The sequence below is a fragment of the Euprymna scolopes genome, chromosome 3 (assembly GCF_053919585.1).
Source record: "Euprymna scolopes isolate OS-2025 chromosome 3, ASM5391958v1, whole genome shotgun sequence".
Classification (NCBI taxonomy): Eukaryota; Metazoa; Mollusca; class Cephalopoda; order Sepiida; family Sepiolidae; genus Euprymna; species Euprymna scolopes.
Window position 1 is genome coordinate 66880362 of NC_136484.1, and position 15330 is coordinate 66895691.

A 15330-nucleotide genomic window follows, 5' to 3' on the forward strand; every position below is an offset into this window, starting at 1 on the left:
GTACAAGAAAGAACCAGAAATTGGAGTTCAGTCGAGCACTTTTGGAAATAATGACAGATTAGAGAGAGACCAACATTATCTTTTGTGAAAAGAGGATCTGTAGAGAGCAGAAGAGATCATCCCATACTACACTGAGAAGTCGATTTTATACTATCATAAGGTAAGAAAGTACTTTTGCGTGGTACCTCTCCAAATGTGGCATCAGTACTCTACCTTTGGGCATATTTAACTCTTATATAGGAAAACTGTTACATCCAGTCATGTACTTTTTGGAGCTGTAGAGTGATCCAACCACTTTTCAAGCAACTGTAGCAACAGATTGGATATGTCTTCTATTATGTAAATCTCACCTGTTTGTCTAAATGTATGTATGTTTGTCTAAAACTTTTGACATGTGACGGATTTTCATGAGATCAGTACCATTGTGAAGCTTAACCCTTCAGACGACAAATATGGAAAAATTGGCTAAAAACATTCACCCTCGACTGGGCACTTTTCTACAAGGAGGGGTCACTTTTTTCGACAATATTTTCGAAAGTCATCCCCTCTTTTTTATTGATTAGCCTTAATTTAAACCTTTGCCACTTCCACTTTGGCGATGGATTTTTTTTTTTTTTTTTTTTAATTTATTTATTTATTATTTTTTTTTTCGTCATGTTCTTTTCCTCCTTCGCGGTACGGGTTCGAGCCTGCTTGCCGACTACCTCTTCTTTTTTTTTTTTTCTCAACACACATCTCTAAACACCCGGGCAACGCCGGGCACCCAGGTTAATTTATTTTAAATCTGGAGTGAAAGGGGCTTTCTTTAGTAGAAAGCCATTCATTTCCATTCGGATTTGACGTCAGTGATGAAAAGAGAAATAGCTGGTTTTAGAGGTGTTAAGAGTAACAAGCTACTTTTTTCCTCATTGCACCATGTGCTTCAGATCAAAAGAGAGAGAGAGAATTAGTAAGATCTTCATCACCAATGCTATTCAGAGTGCTACCATAGATAATTGTGTTATCTGCATAAATGTTAATGATCTCCGTATATAATTTGGAAGACATTTAATGAAAATCAGGAAGAGGGTTGAGCCCAGAATAGATTCTTGAAGTACATCAGCATTGATACTATTTGTTTCAGACTTCTGCCCATTAGCAACTATTTTCATAGAGTAGACTGATCAGAGAAGGATTTCATGGTTGAGAAAACCTTACCAATTATACCACATCTAGAAAGTTTGTGAAGCAACCCTTTATCCCAGACCTCATCAAAGATCTTTGATATGTCAAAAGCTATTGAAACTGAAGAACAAAATCCAGATTACTAAATGGTTTGCTTTTGCTGAGGTGGGTGACAAATTCTTGATTTCTCACCGATTCAGACAAATTACTTATGAGGTACAGAAGACTAATCATCTGTATTTTTAAATAGTGGACAAATTGGTTAAGTGTTTTTCCTTTTTTTTTTTTTTTTTAAACAAAGGAGTTACCACTTCTGGAGGCCACTCGAGGAAAGAAGTTAATGAGTGGACAGTGGTCAAGGGGAACATATTGTAGTCATCGTTATTAGTGGAAATTTGGTAAATTGGATTACTTCAGGGGACAGCTCAAGAATTTTTTCATGTTGGACTTGAAGACAATCATATTGTAGTCAGTTGAAAAGCAGGAAAATGGAACAGTTCCACAGGCATGCAGTTCTAAGAAAGAAGCTTTGTTCATGGAATCTACACTGAGGTTTAGGCACAGATAAAGAGTGGAGGAAATTATTGATAGTGGTTTTTGCTAGACGAGTGTTTTTTGTGAAAGTCAGGACGGTGGGGGTATAAATTTGAGCTCAGTTGAGCATTTTCTATGAAAATAACTATAAAGCAGAGACAGGCTTGCAACATCTCTTATGTGGGAAAGAGGTTGCAGGGAAGAGAAAAGGACATCCCCCATTAGGTTACAAACTCTATTTTGAACTCTGTCAACGCAGCAGCTCCTGCACAGATGTGGCAACAGTACTCCATCCTTGGACGTACTTGACTCTTATACAGGTAGAGAATTGCATCAGAGCAGTAGATGATCCCACTATTTTCCCAGTAACCCTGGCAACAGATTTAATGTACCTGTTCCATCTCAGATCAGGAGTAAGGTCAGACCTAAAAGTTTGTCAAAACATGGAGTCACCCTCAGAGAAGAGCCATTCATTTTAATTGATGCCAGACGGAGATAAGAGCATTGATGATGGAAAAATAGAAGCTTGGTCTTAAATGCATTAAAATTAACCAGCCACCTCTTTCCCCATTGCACCATGTGATTAAGTTCAGAGGAGAGAGAATCAGAGAGAACTTGATCATTTACTGCCTTTGAAGTGTTGCCATAGATGGTAGTTGTCAGCAAAATACCTGCTTCATATAAGCAAATTCTTAAGTACAAATCAAAACGTGGATTCCATGAACAAAGCTTCTTTCTTAGAACTGCATGCCTGTGGAACTCTGTTCCGTCTGCCTGCTTCCCACCTGACTACAACTTGGATGTCTTCAAGTCCAACATTAACAAATTCCTAATGAACCGCCCCCTTAAGTAAACACTTCATCAAATCTCCACACTAACGTAATGTACTTGCAATAACCCTTATCCCTGAGTGGCTTCTGGGCCTTGATAAGTGGTGATCACTGTGTAAAAAAAAAAAAAAAAAAAAAAAAAACAATGAATGTTGTCAGGATTAGTTGCTTTGTTGGCATCAAGGTTCTTGATTAATAGGACAACATCCCAGACAGATATATGAATATCACTTAAAGCATTTCCGGTCATGGAGAATTTTAGAAGTAGGTGGCTTTAATCGCAAAGGGTAGAATTTGAAGTGAAATTCTTTACAAAAAAATTGGCTTTATCTAATTCTGAGGAAATCATCTCTGGTTCATTAATGATGGTTAGAATAGAAATTTTACATTTGTTCAGTATTTTGTTTGTTATTTTCAAAAACTCTTGAGATTTAAGCTCCTGCTTTGTAACTTAAATTAAACAAATTGGACATAGATAGTATTCCCAACCATTTATCACGTGACATTGAGAAATTTGCACTTTAATCCATTCAACTTTCAATTTCTCTCTTCTGGGCTAATTTTAAAAATATCTATATGATTGGAAATAAAATAATCTTTCAGAATATTTAATTTACGTGTGTTTTTGTCCATTGAATTTTTTATTTTTTTACAGTGGAAGAAAAATAGGAGACATTACTTTTGGAACCCCTTGTTTTTTTTTTTTTGTATTTTTATACAATTTGAACCAAAGTTTTCTTTTTTCTCCACATTAAAAAATGACCCTGGTGTTTAACTCTGTCCTATGGGGAGGTATTGTAAATAAGAACTACATGTCATATTGGCAGAGCTAAGAAAATTTTACCTGTTTATGATATTTAAAGATGTGTGTACACTAATCGATCATCTGAATTAATTAAAAAAAAAAATGTAAAAGATTAACCTGGAAAGTGTTGTTGCCTTTTGCATGAAATATGGTGGCCAAATCATGTGTTGGTTTGAACGAAATGTAGTTATTATCAAGCAGGCAGAATTAAAGAATAGGAATGCCAGAATAATGGAATGTATCTGAGCTCTGAAATATTTTCTTTTATATAAACAAGTCTCCTGGTGTAGAGTAGTTGCATGGTAGTAGATAATTTATAAGGGATAAATATTGTTGCTATCTTTTGCTTTGAAGGCGTTTTTGGGAGAGGCAGAAATCTGGGAATAAATGTCCCGCCCCTTTTTTTTTTCTCTGTAATGTTTAGAAAATACGAAAATGTTTTCATGAAACATAGAGAAATTGGTGTTTGAATTGAAAAGATTTGCATCTGGAAAAAAATCCAGATCATTTTATATATAAGATTTAAAAGAAGTCCATGCAAAAGTTTTATCCTAATTATCTTATGAACTTAAAAAAATGTACTTCAATTGTCGTTTCAGAAAGCACTTAATTATTTGAAAATGAAGTGTTTGACATCTCAAATTAACTAATCTCTTGATTTCGTATTCAGTTATAAAGGCAATTGATTGCAACTGAAAATATTTCTGCTTTTGAAGAAGAAAATAAATTATATAAATGATGAAAAGAAAACAACGTAGATTTTGTAGCTAATATTGAAATAAAAATATGAACATGATTTTTTAAATATATATTATTCCTTAATTGGAATTCATTTTTTGAGATGAGCATTATATATTAATTTTTATTTTTATTTCGGACTATTAGTCTCATCTTTATTAGTTGTTGTTTTTGGATCTTTTTATTGGTTTACAACGTTTCGGCCAACTTCCTCTGGCCTTCGTCAGGTGGTTACCGCGACGGATAGGAACTTCGAATCTCCTAACTGCATTCTCAGCCATCCCTGTCATCCGTAGTTGTTGTCGTCTCACCACATTTTGACCAATTAACCTCTGGCACGCTTTGGGTGGGATTGAAACCGCTATCTTCAGACAATGCTCATCTGAAACCGTAGAGATTCAACGTTTTTATCAACTGCGCCACGGGCCCCGAAGGGCGATCAAGGTTGGATTCTTTGATCTTATAAATCCACGTTTATTTATTATCTGATCTTCCATAGTTGGGTCTGTACCGATTGGTATATATATATATATATATATATATATATATATATTATTCCTTAATTGGAATTCATTTTTGGAGATGAGCATTATATATTAATTTTTATTTTTATTTCGGACTATTAGTCTCATCTTTATTAGTTGTTGTTTTTGGATCTTTTTATTGGTTCACAACCTTTCGGATGGCAGTGATGGCTGAGAATGCAGTTAGGAGATTCGAAGTTCCTATCCGTTGCGGTTGCCACCTGACGAAGGCCAGAGGAAGTTGGCCGAAACGTTGTGAACCAATAAAAAGATCCAAAAGCAACAACTAATAAAGATGAGACTAATAGTCCGAAATAAAAATAAAAATTAATGATTTTTTAAATGTTATTAAAGAGCTTTTCTAAAGCTACTCCTTCACTTCACTTCAGTTTTACTTGTCAATTTTCCTTTGAGTAAAAAGTTCCACCATAGATTCTTATAACTGGAGTGTTGTTCTTCAAATGTACTGGGAAATAAAATGAAATTGACACTACAAGACTTCAAAATTACCATTAAATTATGACCATCTGTGACAGTAACCCAAACTGTTGATCTGTTGAACTAGCTATAAAATTATCGTTTATGATATAGATGTGATGTCTAAAAAAATATAAAATACGAGAGTAATAAAAGAAACTTTATTGACTAAAGCATTAGTTTCCAAACACTTTATATATAATTTCAGTAGTATGGATCACATTGATTTTTTCTTTTTTAAGCCATAATTTTACTTCGTTTCTAATCCTCTGAACGTATAACTCGGTTATAGTCAGCTAACATAACTCCTCATTTCTGGTGTAGTGCTACCGGAAGCGCTGACAAGACAAATCAGTTTCTTCACTTTTCTTGTTCTTCAATATTTCTATTGTGAAGCAATTAATTGAAATTTAAGAAAAGGACATTATTGAAAAGTATACAATAAAAATTAACAAAAATTATGTAGATAAAAATAGCACTTTTAATAACAAAATTAAAATAAAAAGTATTCATTATTTTAAATTTTATGAAATTATAAAAATAAAAGTTTAGTGTTATTTTTTATCTGTATAATTTTAATTTTTATTGCATAATTTTCAATAATGTCTTTTTATCTTATTTCAATAAATCTCCTCACAATAGAAATACTGAAGAACAATAAAAGTGAAAGGCTGATTTGCCTTGTTACCACTTCCGGTAGTGCTACGCCAGAAATTAGGAAGTACATTAGCTGATTTGTTTTATGAGTGAACTTATTTTTTCAATGAAATAAACTTGTCCAGACTTCAATTATTCTTATATGTTTGTACAAAGAAATGTGAAAGCAGTTTCATTTCATTTTAGGATAGGATTCCATGTTTTCGTTCTTATATAAATTTCTGCTTCTTAATAAAACTTTGAGACAAACTATTTTGAATCAGTCAACATTATCACAGCTTCAACGGCTAAATGGATGTTTTTTTTTTGTTTTGTTTTTTTTGTTTTTGTTTTTTCACCTCTCTCCACCCAGGCTGCTTACAACGTTCCTGGGTATGACCTAAAACTATATCCGATGGTGAGGCCTCAGCTTGCCTTGGAGTGTGGAGCCACCCTTTAATTGCCATTGCTCTCAGGTCCACTCTGACCTGGAGTGGTAGTACCTGTTAGGGTCCCGACTATGGGTTAAATAGAATCCGACTTAAAAAAACAAATATACTTCATTAAAAAATTCTTCCTCAAAATCACTAGATTCGTCATTAAATAACCTGAGAAAGGTTGATATGCCGTAAAACAAAAACAACCAACCAACCAACCAGGCTGCCTACTGCGTCTAATTTTTTTTTCTGTTTTCCCTCGCTGCTATTTTTTAATTATTTTTTTCATGTCTGAGGGTTGCTCATTACCCTTACTACACCACCTCTCTCCACCCGTTCTTGACATTCTAATAGCTGTTCTTACCATGAGGACTTGGGGGTGTCTGTTTCAAAAGATGTTCGTAACATAAGGAGGCTGGAGATTTTGCCGTCGCAACAACAACAACAACCATACTTCTTTTTTTTTTTTAAGGGTAGAGGCATGCTTCCACCGGCAACGTCGATTAGCGGGTACTGTTAGTATAATAATAAATATGAAGTCTGCATTAATCAAAATATCATATTTAAGCATATTTTATGACTGGGTAATGCCAGGCGATCTCCTAGTTTTTTTTTTTTTTATAAAACTATAATTTTGTTAAGCTAATATTTTAATCTCTATTTATAAAATTATTGGATGTAAATAGTTTCAGTTTTTTTAATAAATACATAATGATTTGCTAAAACTAATGTTTTATTTTGTTTTTGTTTTTTTGATGTTTTGGTTTTTTACTTTTAAACTAACATTTTTCCTTTCTTTTTTTAGCATCAAATTTTGTAAAGGGATTACTAGTATCACTGCTCTGGAAATGTCCGATTTATCATATCAGAGAGCATTATATGATTTGTTCATTAGTGTCGTACGAGGACATATGAAACCAGACCATGCCGTTTCTACTATTACAGAAATAATTGTAAGTATTTCTTTTTTCTCCACTTTTTTGTTTTCCTAATAAAGGAAGAAAATTATATATTTGTACATTCTTCTCTACCATTCAATACTCTATTGTTATAAATAAATAAAAAGCACAAGTTTATTTATCGATTCGTCAATTAAAAATCTTGTACTATATACATAGAGTATTAACCAAAACCAAAAAATGAAAGTCAGAATTTGTTTCTTTTTAATTTAAGGTTATACCTATAACAAGCTTAGCAGCTTTGCAGCTAGAGTAATTGGGGTCAAGCATAATAGTAAAATAAGTTGTTTTTTATTCATCTTCTGTAAAATAATGGACTAAATAAGTATAGATCCTTTGCAATTTAATTTCTTTATTATTTATTTAAATGAATATAATTCAGAATATTTCAATTTAGGATTAAGACCTAACATATCTTTATCTACTTTAACTTTTGAGCTTACGGGGTCATATGATTTTGTTTCTAATGTTATTACATATTTTTTAATTTACAAAGATCTTTTTTGAAATCTGGTGGGGGAGCTTTGTCCTCTTCTTCCTGTTATCTCTTTCTCACAGAAGAGACATAACAAGTCTATCTCTGTTCTATCGTTATTCTTATAGCAGGTGCTTAACTGAGCTTCAATCTATAGTCTTCTCATATAAAACATTCCTGACAAATACTCGCCTATTACTTGGCCTTTTTGGTCAAGATCAAAGTGTAGTATCTGTTCCGGCAGATACTGCACTTAAGATAATTTGTACCAGTCAATGGAGGGGAAACCCTCTATACTGGGACAATTATTATTTTTGGTAACCAGAGTGCCCCCTTTTTGCCTACTTTTAGGGGAGCTGGTTTTTACCTCACATTAAAAACGGCCTTGTGCCTAATTTGCTCAGTGGGGGAGCAAATAAATACCATCTATTCTTCAGATGCTGCACTTCCATTTCTTGTCCTCTTTCGGTGGAGGATCAGTCCTTCATGACTGAGACAATTTTTTATTTTTGTACCTTTTCTCCACGTTAAAAAACGACCCTGGTGTCTAACTCTGTCCCGTGGGGAGGCATAGTAAATAGGTACAACCACTGCCAACAATTTCCCTTACTCTCAACCTCTCCTTAAAACTAAACGAAAATTCCATTAGCAAAGCTTCTTTCCTGGAACTACCCATCTGTGGAACGCAGTACTATGGGGATGCTTCCCAACTGACTATAACATGATCGTTTTCAAGTTCAATTAAACAAATTCTTGTTTAGAGGTCCTCATAAATAATGAATTTCTATCCAATATCCACCATTACTATTTATCATGGTGGTCACTCATTAATCCTTATCCTCAAGTGGTTTCTGTACCTTGATAAATGCTGCCCACTCTCCTAAATATATATATATATATATATATATAGTTATTCATTCTTATGAAACTGCTGCACTAATTTTTTTTTGTTGTTTAATATAATGTACAAACTGATATAAAATATTGTTTATTAATATATCAATAATACAATAATATTTCCTATGCTTTTAATTGAATAGTATAAAAAAGCATGAGTCATTGCAATATTATCTAAAGATGGTTATAACTTGTAGTGAATTATAGGATCTTTGTTCAATTATTTTGTCCTTTTTGCATATATGGCTTTAAGTGGATAATTGTTTATAATGTCAGCTGCTTCTTAATAATAGGTATTGTTGCTAATTAACTAATTATTGGATATTTTACGAAAAATGTTCTGAGTAAATAGAATTAAGGTTACCACACACACACACACACCCACACACCTGACTCCATTCATTGATACTGGTTTCATGGTTGTCAAACTTATCAGCATTACCTTTTTTAATACATTTAGAATTTGGTCAGATTTAAACATGATTTTGGGTTATGAAAAAATAGTTCATAACTAAAAGTGGAAAGAAATATTTAGAACTATTCTTATTTTGACATTAATCCTCTTAATCTAAAATGCAGTGAAACAGGTTCACTTCAGCATTCCTCAACAACTATAAAGTTGATTATTTAATGCAAATGGATTTGCAGATAGTGTGATACTTACTGACACCAGCTGTGACTGCTGCAGATTGTGTGCAAGTTTCCTCCTAGTCATTTGCACTAATTACTTCAGGACCCCCACCCCCCACCACGAGTTATATAGTTTAGTCAGTTAAACTAGCAAGCTTTTGCATGGCTAAAAAGTCTGTAGGAGGAAAACTCTATAAAAAAGAAAAAAAGGTCCCCCTGTTAAAATGTTAAGATGGCATTGTTGTCACTTTCTGAAAAATTCTTTACCTGAAGTGCAGCATCAGCAATTTTTTGCAGGAGTTAGTTTTGTTTTAAAAAAAAAAATAAATAAAACGGTTAGGAAATCATTCTGCAATTTTTCCAAAGTTGTGTTTATTTTAAAGTTCAGTTTAAACCGAAACGTAGATTCCATGAACAAAGCTTCGTTATTAGAAGTGCACGCCTGTGGAACTCTCTTCCGTTAGTTTGTTTTCTAGCTGACTACAATTTGGTTGTCTTCAAGTCCCACATAAACAAATTCTTGATGAACCGTCCCATTAAATAATCCAATTTACACCAAATTTCTACTACTAATGATTACTAAGAAATTATCCTATTGACTACAGTACACTCAATAACTCTTATCATCAAGTGGCCTCTTGGCCTTGATAAGTGGTGACCCCTTTGTAAAAAAAAAAAAAGAAAAAAAAAAGTCTTTATCCAGCCAACTCTCCACATTTGCGTGCAGCTTATCTTGTATCAGAACCTCATACTTCACATTCTTTTAACCCCTTCAACAAGGACATGAGGAAGATTATTACAACTGGATAAAACCTTGAGTCTTCATATTTGCAGTACAGTTAAAAATGCTAATGATGATATAATTTATTTTAAAATTACCTCAATCGAATCTGAAATAGTTTACTTATTTTTAAATAATTTTATACCCTTATATGCTACTGATTTCTTTTTTACTAAAATATAGTTTCTGTTAATAATAATTCTTACTCAATTTCTAATTCTATTACATTTTTCGTCAAACTATTGTGCGCATCAAATATCTGCATTTATGAAGACAAAAGTCGAAGCAATAATTTCTCATCCCAAAAACTGTTCTATTTTGTTTCCAATGAATATTTGTAAACTACTTAAAATGAAAATTGAGATAAAACAAGCCAAGCATGAGGGGTCCCTCTCCACAAGTAAAAAATTTACATTCACAATGACTAATGTTTATGCAAAATTAAACAAAAAAAAAATCCAACATGTAGTTATTGAGAAAAGTACAAACAAACGAACAGACAAACGGGAGTGAATTACTAGGTCCAATCCCTACTTTGTTGGAGAACCAAAAATATGTTACTTTGTAAACAAAAATATTTAATCTCTTTATTAGTAAAATATTTACTAAAATTCTTTCATGTTATTTAATGGATAATTAATTTTGTAATATTCCAAAATGTACTATGGATTGTATTTAATTCGAGATGAACAAAAATTTTATTAGTAAGAATACATTTTCTCTCAAATTTCTATTCGCCCCAACAGGAATATAAAAATGACTTTTATACAACATTGACGCATAAGATTTTCCAAAGTAAGAAAAATATATGCAAAATTAATTTTAAATTATTTAGAAATATCTAGTTTGCTTGTGCTAGCTATCACTCCAGGGTTGAGTTGACTCCTTTTGGATCCAGAAAGCAACTCTAATGAATGCCGCCCAGTTTTTAATATGTAACCTGGCGATCTCAAGTTACACATAATTCTATTGTTAAAGATTGTTGATCTGAGAGCCACTGATTGCTTTCAGATTGGATTTTATCATTGTTAGACATATTTTAATCTGCTCTATTTACCGTTTTTTACCAGTGTTGAGATGGAGCTGGTATCCCTCATTAGATGTAAAATGAACAACATAGGACATGGCCAAACCAACTCGAAGATTTGCCTAGGTTTCTACCAACCTGATTTACTTGGCTATGAGCATGTACATTAGAGACTAGTGTGGAATACTGAAGACAATAATGATTAGATGCTTTTTATCACTATTTATTTGTGTATTTTTGGTACCTCTGACAAAGGAGGGATTGGATCTGGTAATTCACGTCTATTAGTCTGTTTGCACTTTTCTCAATAAACATGCCTTAAATTTTTTGAAATTTTGCACAAACGTTAGTCATGATAAAAGTAAATTTTTGACAGAACGGATTTTCCAGGATAACTCCGGTTGCCTCCTTAGGAGTCATTATAGAGTGAAATTGCCCCCAAATCATTCATCTGTTCATTTGTTCGCACTTTTCTCATTAACCACGCCTTGGATTCTTTTGAAATTTTGCACAAGCATTAGTCTTGTGGAAGCGGACCTTGCATGCTTGCCTTGTTTTTCTTGTGATAGGAAAGAAAATCTTATTCATATTTGAGGATACCGACTTAATGAAGACTATATCATTGTTCACCTCTTATGGGCCAAGTGTGACAGCGTTTTTGTAGTATGGTATATTCATAAAGAGAGATGATTTAAACCACATATTTTATTTATTTATCATGTTAATGAATATTCATGTGCTTAACTAACACATCTAACTGGACCATCTCTAGCAGATGTTTTAAATGTTCTATCTATTGGGATTTTACATGACATTCTAAATTCACCAAATATCTTTCAACAATTGAAGCCACAAACTTTAAACTTTTTATGTGACATTGAAGTATCCAATATGATTGGAAGGAACTACTAACCTAAATCTATGCATCCAACTTGAACTTTTACAATTTTCAACTCGTATCTTTACTTCAAAAACGGGTTACTGTTAAGCAATATGCAACAACATAATTTTCAAATGAACACAAAAATAACGTTAACAAAAGTAAGAAATATTTAAAAAAAAAAAAAAAAAAAAAAAAATGACAGAATTGCACTATAAAGCTTATGGAATTTTTTAATGTAATTTAAAACATAAAATATTAATATTTTTGTGAGATATTATTAGATTCCTTTTTACTGAATTGTTTAAGAATGACAATACCATAATCGTTTGTTTGTGATTATGCTTATATATTTAAATTTTTGCAGGGTCATTTAATAGAGGGTTAAATTATAACTGAAACATGAAAAGTGTTTCTTTATCAAAACATATAATGAGAAATAAAACTTGAATTTTTAAGTTATCTTTCAAATTTGCATTTTACTGGGAGACCTAGCTCTTAACTTGGCAAGAATCAGGGTTGATGTTCTTGTTTTGATACTTTTCTCAAGAGGTTGGCATACTCCTGAAAAAGGATTCACTTAACTGATGAAGCTCCCTTTTCTTTAGTTAGACCATCCTTACAGTCAGACTAAGCAACCTGCATCTTCCCAACCCTTACATTACATCTGGTTTCACAGAAATTTCTCTTTTTAACCCCAAACAAGGCATATTGCCATGTGGATATCAGGGATTACTATTCGGGAACATATCTAACAGGACACTAATAAGTTTAATGGCAACATGTCTGTTCAAATTACATTTAAACTTCTGCAAACTTTTTATATGCCATCTAAATGATAATATCTATGAGTTAACAACGGGAGTCGCCTGTCTATTTAGCCTGACCTTGAAACGCTAAATATTCCAGATTTTAGATCGCCACGTGTTGCTTTCACTTTTCAGTATAAGTACTGGATTCGAACTGGTTCAAAACAACTATCCCGCAGTAAAACAATTTGACCTCATTAAAAACTGAGGAATAGTGTGATGTTTGACATTCACTTTTTAATCGCTCTTACATTGCCACTGTCGCAGTAGCGCAGGTGTTCATTCAGGCTCAGCCTATTGGCCTCAAGTCTCCGGGTTCGAGCCTACCTGCCATCAAGCCCCCTCCCTATTTTTTCCCCCATTTTTAAAATCGCTGTTTTTTATCGTTTTTTTTTTTTTTTTTTTTTTTTTAATATTTAAACAGGATTAAGTTTCCTTTTTGTTCTGCTTTCTCTCCCCCCCCACACACACATACACACCTACAAACATCCAGGCAACACCAGGTACCCTCGCTAGTATAATTAATAAAATGGATATTTTATAAATATACTAGCTGCATATATCCAACCTTGCCGAGGAGAGGGATTACCCACATACTATTTAGGATACAGTTGAACCCTGGGATATGTTTTGTTTTTTTTTTTTTGTTTTTTTTTTTCAGGTTATGATGTGGAATACTATGTTTTTCCGGACCCTGGTTATGGTATTTGCCCTGCCTTATGATGTTATTTATAATAAACATGTGTATTATATACTGTACTGTATTTTGTTAGTAATTTTTAATATACTGTATAAAATTTTGCTTAGGCCCTGCCATACAGCGATTTCACCAACCCTGGAATGGATTAATGCTATATCCCAGGGTTCTACTGTACATCGAATATCCTAACTTGTTACAAAGAGTGATCACATGTTGGATTTAGGGAACCATAAAACATATCCATCTTGGTTTATGAAAATCAAATGCGAAGCAATGTTCATAGCTTAAATAGGAAATAACTTCCATAGCTTGAATAAATAAGCTTACTTCTGGTTTTAAATGCAACTGTTGTTAGCTATTAATAATTGAAAATAAATTAACTTTAAATAATATTTCTAAATAAAACGACTGTATTAAAATAATAACATCGAGCTAATTATTGAAATAGATTTTCTTTATTGTAACATGCAAATGAGAGTATTGATTGAATTTAGATTTCGTTTGAATACATAGTATATATAGAAATCATGCTGGAATTTTTAATTGTGTATAAGTCCGTTTTCAGTTTGAAAATAAATTTGTGAAACAGTGTCATTTTTGTAAATATTAATTAAATTGTGAACAAACAGACAAGAATGCTGCTTTATTGTACAAGATTCAAGCAAGCAAGGATGGCTGGATGGTCCACATTGTTTTATAATTATTAAAATTGCATGGCATAAAATGACCTCTAAAGTTGATATGGAATAAATAAAAATATCCTAATCCTGTATATACTATTGCACTTGATAATCATATTTACACTTGGCCCCCTCCACTTCTTGCAACATTGAACGAGTAGATTGTTTTTCATCAGCTCATTTGGTTAAATCAAATATCAAGTTTTTTTTTTTATTTGATTAAACATTGCTGTTTTTTTTTTCTTTTCTTTTATTAAATTTATCCTTTTTAACTTATGCAAAATACCTCTTCCCCTCTGCACACATCCTTTTTTTTCTAAAATTAGAAGGCAAATACAAGTTTGAAAACTGAATTTGAATATATTTAATATTCGTTTTATCCAGTGTGGAACAAAAAGTGGAAAAGTCTTGATAAGTAAGATATACAACAGACTGAGAAAGACATTAGTTTACATTAGGCTTGTAACCATATCAAATCACAGTATAACGCATATCACTATACATATAATGGAAAAGTCATAAACTTATTCTCATAATATAATCTATTTTAAGTGTTAGTGATTAGATTTAAAATTTATACCCATTTGGACATCTATTTTTTTATTTTTTTTATTTTTTTTTTTTTTTTGAGGATTAGTTTAGTACATTTTCATTGTAGTTTATTAAAAAGAAAATTAACAAACTACCATCTATTTATTTTGAATAAAAAGAAATAAACAATTAAATGTTTTAACTGAGTTGATAAATAATTTTAAAAAATAAGCAGCACTAAAACCGTCTTAATAAAAACTATTTTTTCTTGTAAAGTCAGTATTTTTACTTTAATGTGAAAGATATTTTTTTCTAAAAGAATACTTAAATTTGCATTAATTAGTGGGCGATGCCTTTTTCTCTTCTCTGCAACCTCTTTCCCACAGAAGGGACGTTGCGAGCCTGTTTTTGTTTTATCATTATTTCCATGGCAAGTGCTCGTCTGAGCTCCAATCTTTGGTCCCATCTCGCCAATCTTTCACAAAAAACACCCATCTAGCTGAAACCACTGTCAATAATTTTGCCCACTCTTTGACTGTGTCTAAGTCAAAAATCTTTCTTAGAACTGCACGCCTGAGGAACTCTCTTCCGTTTGTCTGTTTCTCAGCTAACTACAATTTGGTTGTCTTTAAGTCCAACATAAACAAATTCTTTATGAACCACCCCTTAAGTAATCCAATCTACCAAATTTCCATTACTAACGATTACTACGATATTATCCCATTGATTACTGTACACTCAATAACCCTTATCCTCGAGTGTCCTCCAGGCCTTGATAAGTGGTGACTTCTATGTAAAAAAAAAAAAAAAAAAGTT

The 15330-nt window shown here is 32.4% G+C and overlaps 1 protein-coding gene across 1 annotated transcript in view; it reads left to right on the forward strand.

Moving 5' to 3' along the window:
* LOC145255844 (THO complex subunit 2-like) overlaps positions 1 to 15330 on the forward strand; it is a 310358-nt gene that overhangs the window by 10635 nt on the left and 284393 nt on the right. The window contains exon 2 of the mRNA XM_080114588.1: positions 6951 to 7098. Within this exon, the coding sequence (XP_079970714.1) occupies positions 6951 to 7098 (148 nt within the window). The remainder of the gene's footprint in view (positions 1 to 6950; positions 7099 to 15330) is intronic.